We start from the raw sequence: 9715 nt of genomic DNA, 5'->3' as shown, positions 1-9715 counted from the left end.
TCCTTAATGACACCCCTTAAAATCCATCTCTGACCAACTTGTGGCCAGTCATCTGATCTAACATCTTAAAGTTTATTTATTAGTCACAAGTAAGGCTTACAGTAACACTGCAATCAAGTTATTATGAAATTCCCCTTGTTGCCACTGCCCAGTGACAGTGGCCAAAGCACCTAGCCAGCACATCTTTAAGAATGTGGGAGCATCTGAAGGAAACCCATGCAGACACAGGGAGAATGTACAAACTCCACACAGACAATGACCCAAGCCGAGAATCGAACCCAGGTCCCTGGCACTGTGAAACAGCAGTGCTAATTACTGTGCTACCACGCATGTGGCTCCATGTCATACTTTGTTATAATGCTCCTGTAACATGTTACATTAAATTTGCAATTAAAGTCCATGTTTTGGTGTTATAAAGCTCTCATTAAGCCAGGACTGGTTAAGGCAACTCAGGATGGGCAATTAATATGGCCATTTAGCTTTATCTATTTTTAAAAAACTTCAGCACAGCCATTACGGCTTTCACCAAATTTTACAGATACACCATAGAAAGCATCCTTTCTGGATGTATCACAACTTGGTATTGCCCCTACTCTGCCCAAGACTGCAAGAAACTACAAAGGGCTGTGAACATAGCCAAGTCCATCACACAAACCAGCCACCCATCCATTGACTCTTTCTACACTTCCTTTTACCTCAGAAAAGCACCCAACATAATCAAGGCCCTCACGCACTCGGACATACTCTCTTCCACATTCTTCTGTTGGGAAAAAGATACAAAAGCATAAGAACATATACCAACCGACTCAAGGACAACATCTTCCCTACTACCACCAGGCTTTTGAATGGACCTACCATATATTAAGCTAATCTTCCTCTACACGCTATCTGTAACTGGAACACTATATACTTCATCCTATCCTTTCCTTCTCCCCTATGTACTCTAAGAATGGTATGCTTTCTCTGTACAGCATGCAAGAAACAATACTTTTCACTGTATACTAATACATGTGGCAATAATAAATCAAATCAAATCTAAAAATTTGAGTGGCAAAAATGGAAAAACACTGAACATGACGATTATTGTTTTTTAAATTCCATGTTTGTTGGAAATACTGTATTATCGAATATTTGTAAGAACTATCACAAACTGGGAGAGCAGAATTATGTCTCCTTTCACTAGAAAATGGATTGTGCTATGTCATATTTAACATTTCCTCCTGTCAGTATCAGAGGGGAAGATGAACAGTGATATGATTGGGGATGAGTGGGTTGCCACACTCCTGAGTGTTGACAGAGATGGCAATTGATGGCCCAGCCTCTCACCTGGAGGACCATCCGTCTCCAGGAAGTTCCCCGTCCCGTCTCCAGGAAGTTGGGGGGGTAGGTCAGGTGACTTGGATCACGTGGGCGGGAGTGAGGAGTTGCAATTGCTGTCGTCGCTGTTGGGCACGGGACGATAGGGACAGGATGGAGGAGAGAGAGGTTCTGCAGCCCAGGGAGAACGGCGAGCCAGCCGATCAGCCGAGGGCGGGCTGCGCCTCGGCCCTGTGTGACCCCCGGAGGGGCCCGCACCGCTTCGTGGTGCTGGTCTTGATATGTTTCCTGGGTTTCGGTGAGTGGGACGGGGTTGGGGGGGGGGGGGGGGGGGAATGAGGCAGAGCCTGTGTCTGGGGAGTCGGTGTCAGCCGCCCACCCCATACCCCATACCGCAGTGCTGCAGCTGCAGCCCAAGGAGGGGAGTGGGATGGTGAGATTGGGAAAACTGCAAGTTGCTGCCTAGACTCTCCGGCACCCACCTGTTTTATTGACTGTATCCCTCCAGGCGTTTGGTGTTATTTAAAGATGACTGAAGTTAGTTGGGTGAATTTAAAATCAGTGGTTAATGTGACTGTTGTAGTTGTTGGTGAGATTTGGGCTGCTTCCTGGCTGACTTTATTGATAATCACTTCCTGTAAATCTGCAATGTGTTTATGTTGCACAAAACTTTCTTTGACGTTGGAGGAATTTGATTTGATTTATTGTCACATGTATTAGTGTACAGTGAGAAGTATTGTTTCTTCTATGCTATATAGACAAAGTATACTGTACAGAGAGAAGGAAAAGGGAGGGTGCAGAATGTAACTGGGGTGTAGAGAAATATCAACTATTCTCGACTGAGTTGGTTGGTATGTGACCTCAGACCTATGCCTGTCCTGGAGGGAAAAGGTGGAAGAGTGTGTTTCTGGGGTATTTGATTATGCTGGCAGTGAGAAGCGTAGACAGAGTCAATAGGTGGTAGGCTGGTTTGGGTGATGGACTGGACTTTGTTCACGATCTTTTGTAGTTTCTTGCAGCCTTAAACAGAGCAGGAGTTGTACCAAGCTGTGATACAACTGGAAAGAACGCTTTCAGTGGTGCATCTGTAAAAGTTGGTGAGAGTCGTAGCTGACATGCCAAATTGCCTTAGTCTTCTGAGGAAGAGACGTTGTTGGGCTTTCTTAGCTATAGTGTCGGCATGGGGGGAACCAGAACAGGTTGCTGGTGATCTGGACACCTAAAAATTTAAAGCTTTTGACATAAGAAATAGGAGCAGGAGTAGGCCATCTAGCCCTTTGAGTCTGCCCCACCATTCAATAAGATTATGGCTGATCTGAAGTGTATCAGTTCCACTTTCCTGCTTTCTCCCCATAACCCTTAATTCCCTTGTCAATCAGAAACCTATCTACCCGTGATTTAAATATATTCAATGAGGTAGCCTCCACCCCTTCAATGGGCAGAGAATTCCAGAGATTCGCCACCCTTTGAGTGAAGAAGTTCCTCCTCAACTCCGTTCTAAACTGCTCCCCCCCCCTCCTTATTTTGAGGCTGTGCCCTCTAGTCCTGCTTTCCTTTCTAAGCAGGAAGAATCTGTCTACCTATACTCTATCCAGCCCCTTCGTTATCTTGTAAGTCTCTATAAGATCCCCTCTCAGCCTTCTAAACTCTAATGAGTACAGGCCCAGTCTATTCAATCTAGACTGAGCTAACCTCCTCACCTCTGGTATCAGCCTGGTGAACCTTCTCTGTACTCCCTCCAAGGCCAAGACATCCTTTCAAAAATAAGGGGACCAAAACTGCGCACATTACTCCAGTTGCAGCCTCACCAGTGCTTTGTACAGTTGCAGCAAGATCTCCCTGCTTTTATATTCTATCCCCCTTGCCTTCTTGATCACCTGCTGCAACTGCAGACTGAGTTTTTGCGATTCGTGCACAAGGACCCCCAGGTCCCTCTGCACTGTAGCATGCTGCAGATTTTCACCCTTTAAATAATAATCCCTCCTAATATTATTTCTGCCAAAGTGGATAACCTCACATTTGCTAACATTACACTTCATCTGCCAGGTCCTCGCCCACTCCCTCAGCCTATCTAGATCTCTCTGCAGACTTTCTGCACCCTCCACACAATTCGCTTTTCCACTCATCTTTGTGTCATCAGCAAATTTTGTTACCCTACACAGCCCACTCCTCCAGATTGTCTATGTATTTGGTAAACAGTTGAGGCCCCAGCACCGATCCCTGCAGCACTCCACGAGTCACCAACTGCCAACCAGAAAAGCACCCATTGATTCCAACTCTCTGCTTCCTGTTAGATAACCAATCCTCAATCCATGCTAACACTTTACCCCCAACTCCATGTAACTTAACCTTCTGCAGCAAACCCCCTTTGACCATTTCTACTTTGTCCCCGTTGATGTAGATAGGTGCATATCCTCCACTACACTTCTTGAAGTTGACGACTATCTCCTTTATTTGCTGACATTCAGGGAGGGATTATTGTCATCGCACCAGTTCACAAGATTCTCTATCTCTTTCCTGCATTTCATCTCATCATTGTTTGAGTTGAGATCCACCACGCTGGTGTTATCAGCAAACTTGAAAATAGAGTTGGAGGGGAATTTGGCCACGCAGTCATAGATGTATAAGGAGTATAGTAGGGGGCTGTGCAGCACTGGTGTTGAGGATGATTTGTGGAGGTGTTGTTGCCTATTCTTACTGATTGTGGTCTGTGCGCTAGGAAGTCTACGATCTTGTCACAGAGGCAGGAGCTAAGCCCTAGGCCACTGAGTTTTGTAGGAATAATGGTGTTGAAGGCTGAGCTGTAATCAATAAATAGGAGCCTGATATAAATGTCTTTGTTATCCAGGTGCTCCGGAGTTGAGTGTAGGACCAGGAAATGGCATCTGCTGTTGGCCTGTTGCGGTGATAAGCGAACTGTAATGGATCCTGGCAACCTGGGTGGTCAGAATTGATTCAGACCACGATTAATCTTTCAAAGTACTTGATAATGATTGATGTTAGAGCCACTGGGTGATTGTCATTAAGGCACGCTGCCTGGCTTTTCTTTAGTGCAGGGATGATGGTGGTTGTCTTGAAGCAAATAGGGACCTCCAGTTAGTGTAAAGAGAAGCTAAAGATCTCTGCGAATACCTCTGCCAGCAGGAGAAGTGGAAAGTTTAGTTAATAAATCAGTATAGTATTCTGGGATTTTTTTAATAGGGGCACAGAGTACTGATGCAAGGAGGTTGTACCACACATTAGTTAGATCTCAGCCGAAATATTGTGTACAGTTCTGGATACCACACTGTAGGAAAGATTACAAGAATGGTTCCAAGAATGAGTAACTTAAGTTATGAAGTTAAAGGGTTGGGACTGTTCTCTTTGAAGAGAAGAAGGCTAGGAGGAAATTTGACAGGGATGCTCAAAATCACGAGTGCCTGGACAGGGTAGATGGTGGTGGTGGTGGGGGGACTGTTTTTACTCATATAAAGGAGAATGCGAGATCACAGATTTAAAGTGATTTGCAAAAGAAGGAAGTATGATGAGAACAAAGTTTTTGCACATCAAGTGGATTGGATCTGGAATGCAGTGCCTGGAAGTGTGGTGGAGGCAAGTTCAATCGAGGCTTACAGGAGGGTACTGGATGATCACTTGAATAGAAATATTGTGCAGGGGTACAGGGAAAAAAAAGCAGGCGAATGGCGCTAAACAGTGATACTTGTGTGGAGAACTGGTGCAGACTTCATGGACCAAATGGCATCCTTCTGCCCTGTAACAAAGCTGTGAATCTGTGAAATTTGTAGTGAACACGAGGAACAGCATTGTTCATGCATGGACTTCATAATAAAAATAAGGACATAATAGTTCATTACAAAGTGAGTTGTCTTCAAAGCCCATCAGGTATTGAAGTGGGGACTGTTATGTTATCCTCATCGTTTACACCCCGCAGCAGAAGCTAACTTGGCAGTTTGGAAACTGGAATAAAGCAATGTAGGGATTGGATGTGCCTTACTTTTTTTGACTTGATTTACTACAAGTAACTAATCTATTGTTGAGTACAATCATGTATGTGGATAGTTTCTGTTATTCTAATGATGCTGGTAACTTAGTTTAATTAGTAATGAACTCAGTGTAGTGGGGGTAAAATGGAATCAGACTTTTAGAAAATAAATGTACAGAGGGAAAGTGAAAGATGTTCAAGAATACAAAGTAGTGGATATACTTTGTGTAAGGGTGAAAAGGAGAGCAATATTGGGGAACTGAGCAGACAAGGAGCAGATGTTGTTCAGCTTGAATGAATGTAAAGTTGAGATGTGGTGATGAAATGTATTAATCAATCTTGTAAAATAATTATCAGCAGTAGGACAGTTATAGGTGAGCTTGAAAATATATTTCAGTCTCCCTCAAATAATGATCTCGTAACCTAGAAACGCTGTGGCAAATAATTTACCTCTTGACTCCCCAAAGCCTATCCACCAGCTATAAGGCACAAGTCAGGAGTGCGATGGAATACTCTACGCTTTGCTGGGAGAGTGCAGCTCCAACATACCTCAAGAAGCTCAACACCATTCAGGACAAAGCATCCACTTGACTGGAACCCCTTCTGCAAACATTCACTCCCTTTACCCTGATGAGCAGTAGCAGCAGTGTGCACCATCTACAAAATGCACTGCAGGAACTCACCAAGGCGCCTTAGACAGCACTTTCCAACCCACAACCACAACCATCTAGAAGGGCAAGGGTAGCAGACACATGAGAACACCCTCCAAGTCATTCACCATTGTCACTGGGTCAAAATCCTGGAACCCCCTCCCCCATCACATGGTCTGCAGCGGTTCAAGAAGGTGGCAGTTAGGGATGGGCAAAAAGTCTGATCTGGCCAGCGATGCCCACATCCAATAAATGAACTTTTGAAAACCTGTATTCACATCTGCTATTGATCCTGCATTGGGCCCCTGGATTGTTTAGCAGAATCGCAAAGCAGCAATATAAAGCTATTAAATATTCAGAATAAGGTTAGTGGTGTCACTCTTGATCCTAATTACTGTAATTACTTAGGTGACTTGCACAATTGTGGTCTGGAGGCACTTGAGAACAGATGCAATCAATGTGGCTGTCCTTTTGTGAGATCGCTGCCGAACAAGAGTTATCCGTACGCGCACCGCTGTGGCTTCCAGCTATGGAATTAAAAACGGCTAACAAAGGGTAGAGCAGTGTTTCTTAAAGTGGGGTCTGCAATCTTGGTCACTGGATATTGAAAAGTGGGTTATCAAAATTATGTCCAAAGATTACCTGACCCTTTTTTCTGTTTTCTCTGTGGACAAATTCTCGCTGCAGTAGTGTATGATCACATGAGGCAAGAATAAACAGGACAGTTGCCCTGTGTGTGCACTTCATGCCAATTTCCTTTCCTGTTCTAGTAAGCTGATTGTAGACATGATTGTTTGGTCATGGGAAAGAAAGGGCTAGAAACAAGTAGTAAGTGAACGTGGCATGGATCACAAAGGATGGCTTTTGGTAAAAGTGGGTTGCTAGAAAAAAAGTTTAAAAACGCAGAAGTAACATGATTTAAGAAAAGTCCAGTGGACAATGAGCAAGCTCTAATGACGATTAAACTTTGAATTCCAATAACGTAGACCTTCATCTACTAATCAGTGCCATATTCTATTCTGTCCCTTCTATCACTTCTTTAAATTTTACTTAGTGATTGATTGTAAAGCTTATTTCAAATTTCAGTTCTTGACAATGATATGATTTTTAAATAAGTAACCCTTTGGAAATGTGTCAAGCGGAGGAGTTAGCTAATTGAGTTCCAAAATGAAAGTTTGGTTGTGAATTTTTAAGCTGAGAGGAATACTTTTGGATGCACCACACATTTGTCCTATGGAGTAAGTCTTTGCAGATTACATGGAGAGATATGAAATTGGCCAAATAAAGGGAAAAAAAATCAATGCTGTATATTCAAGTAATGGTGGACCTTGTGTAAAAGGTGATCCAAATTTTTGGCCAAAAATCTTTCATGTTTTGTACATGGTGGCATAGTGGTTAGCACTGTTACCTCACAGCGCTAGGGAGCCAGGTTCAATTCCTGGCTCGGCTCACTGTTTGGAGTTTGCATGTTCACCCGTTGTCTGTGTGAGTTTCCTCCAGGTGCTCTGGTTTCCTCCCACAGTCCAAAGACATGAGTTGGGTGCATTGACCATGCTAAATTGTCCCTTAGTGTCTGGGGATGTGTAGGTTAGAGGGATTAGCAGGGTAAATATGTTGGGTTACAGGAATAGGACCTGGGTAGGATTGTTGTTGGCGTAGACTGAATGGGCCGAATGGTGCCTCTCTGCACTGTCGGGATTCTGTAGTAAGTCGATGCCTGACTTTTCGCCAAAAAAAGCAAGCTCTTTGTGCTCACCCATTGAAGTTAAACCACCCTGGCGCACACCTGCTCATTGATAGAATCATAGAATAGTATACTATTGAAGGCAACTGTTCAGCTCCTCATGTCTGCACATGTGAACACGTGCTGTTAAGGCTGCCATCTCACTGCATTCCTGCCAATCGTGTCCTGTAATATGGCACTATGGTATCAAGAAGGAGTGGCATCTACACAGCCTAGTTCAAACTTAAAACCATTAAGATTGTAGAGAAGACAAATTATTGTGCAGCAACATGAGAAGTCAAGATATAAGAAGTGTTAGAGGTTGAAGCAAGCTCTCTGTGCATCTTTGGCAAATGCCTACAAAATATCTAAATGGAGGAAAGCCCAGCATCTGGTTGTAGTTGGAAATGAATTTGCAAAATACATCAGTTAAAATTGCCAGAATGCACTCAGTTTCTGGGCAAATAGTTTGCCCAGACACTGAGTGCATTCTGGCCATTTTAACTGATGTGTTTTGCAAATTCATTTCCAACTACAACCAGATGCTGGGCTTTCCTCCTTTTAGATATTTTGTAGGCATTTGCCAAAGGTGCACAGAGAGCTTGCTTCAATCTCTAATACTTCTTTACACTCCAGGCAAATGGTGAGTAAAGTTGGAGAGAAAATTGTTAGTGAAGACAAATTACCATGAAAAGAAGTGAATTTGTATAAACTTGTATTCATGGCTTTCTTTTTAAATTTGATTAATTTTGTGCGCACGAGTATCTGTCTCTGTGCAGATTGCTCTTTATAAATAGAAATTCAGAAATTACTTTTGGGGGTGGGATTGGCAGAAAGCTTCCAACTTGGCAACTCTGTGATAGTAAGGTAATGGGAGAGGGTGGATATTAACCTTTCAAATATTACAAACCAAATTACAAACCAATTGCCAAAAATTCAGTTAAAACTGCACACTCGAAACCTCTCTACTCTAAAGGTAACCTTGATTACTAAGCAACAATTTTTTTTTTACTTTTCATGGCGTAGCCCCCTCTGAGCACAATAGAAGCATGGCTTGGGCTGACCAAACATGCACATGTTCAAACACCTTTGTCAAGTAAGCCTCTAACTAGAGATTTGCCCTTCCTTACACAGCAACGCTTAGTTAATCCCATTTTAAACTATGCTTTTAATGCTTAACAATACAGATATGGATCACTTAAAACTATGTCTGTTTTCCTGACAATTCGTAACTTGAGATCAAAAAATCTCACAAAGCTCTGTTGACCTCCATGGCAATTTAACATACACAGCCTGTTCCAGATAGAAGTACAAATTGGCTCTTTTAATTTCAAAGGTTTCCTTAATTCTGAGAAGGCACACAAACTTCTCTTGTTCTTCAATTAAGCAAGGCCATTGCTGTTCTATGACTCTCACCCTTTTACTCTGACTTGATACAGTGAACACAAGTTATATTTTGAATTGTTGTTCTGAGTCTGTGTGGATGGCCGAGTTTTTTCCCAACTGAACCTGCATTCAAATTTCATTCTAAACCTAAAAAGCTACACCCCTAAAGCATATATGACATCAGGCATTTGTAAGAATACAAACACCTTTTCTCTCTTTCAGGTAGTTATTTCTGCTATGATAATCCAGCCGCTTTACAGACCCAAGTTCTGAGAGTAAGTTGAAAATCTTAAACATACAGTACAGCAATTGCTAACTTTAAAGAAAATTATTGGAGTGCACCTGGTACTATGTTAGTTTATTGTGTGATTGCTGTGTTAACTGTACATGAATTCAGTGATGAGCATTTGGTATTTGTTTTGTCAATATTTATTACTCATGTTGACGTCAATTCTGTGTATAAAGAGTATGTAAATTTATTTTATGCAGTGGTGGTTATTGAATCTTTCATAAACCACTTTTCTCTCAGAATGCGTTCATTTCTTGTGTGAAATGCGTAAGAGTATTAAAAATGGATGCTAAAAGCAGTTGATTTTCGGCACCATTTTACAACTTTGGCAGTTTGAAGAATTTTTTTTCCATTTAAACCCTCTAACC

The 9715-nt window shown here is 42.4% G+C and overlaps 1 protein-coding gene across 4 annotated transcripts in view; it reads left to right on the top strand.

Annotated features, from left to right (window-relative positions):
* The first annotated feature begins 1392 nt into the window (after window positions 1-1392).
* The window catches only part of mfsd1 (major facilitator superfamily domain containing 1), a 57501-nt gene continuing 49178 nt past the window's right edge, over window positions 1393-9715 (top strand). For 2 of the 4 annotated variants that reach the window (XM_080185508.1, XM_080185505.1), the window contains exons 1-2: window positions 1393-1615; window positions 9281-9333. In XM_080185508.1, the coding sequence (XP_080041634.1) occupies window positions 1471-1615; window positions 9281-9333 (198 nt within the window). In that variant the 5' untranslated portion in view covers window positions 1393-1470. The remainder of the gene's footprint in view (window positions 1616-9280; window positions 9334-9715) is intronic. The other 2 variants (XM_080185506.1, XM_080185507.1) reach the window with 2 other exon arrangements.

The sequence above is a fragment of the Carcharhinus amblyrhynchos genome, chromosome 3 (genome assembly GCF_965287045.1).
Source record: "Carcharhinus amblyrhynchos chromosome 3, sCarAmb.v2.hapA, whole genome shotgun sequence".
NCBI lineage: Eukaryota > Metazoa > Chordata > Chondrichthyes > Carcharhiniformes > Carcharhinidae > Carcharhinus > Carcharhinus amblyrhynchos.
This window is presented reverse-complemented; position numbering and strand designations above follow the sequence as displayed.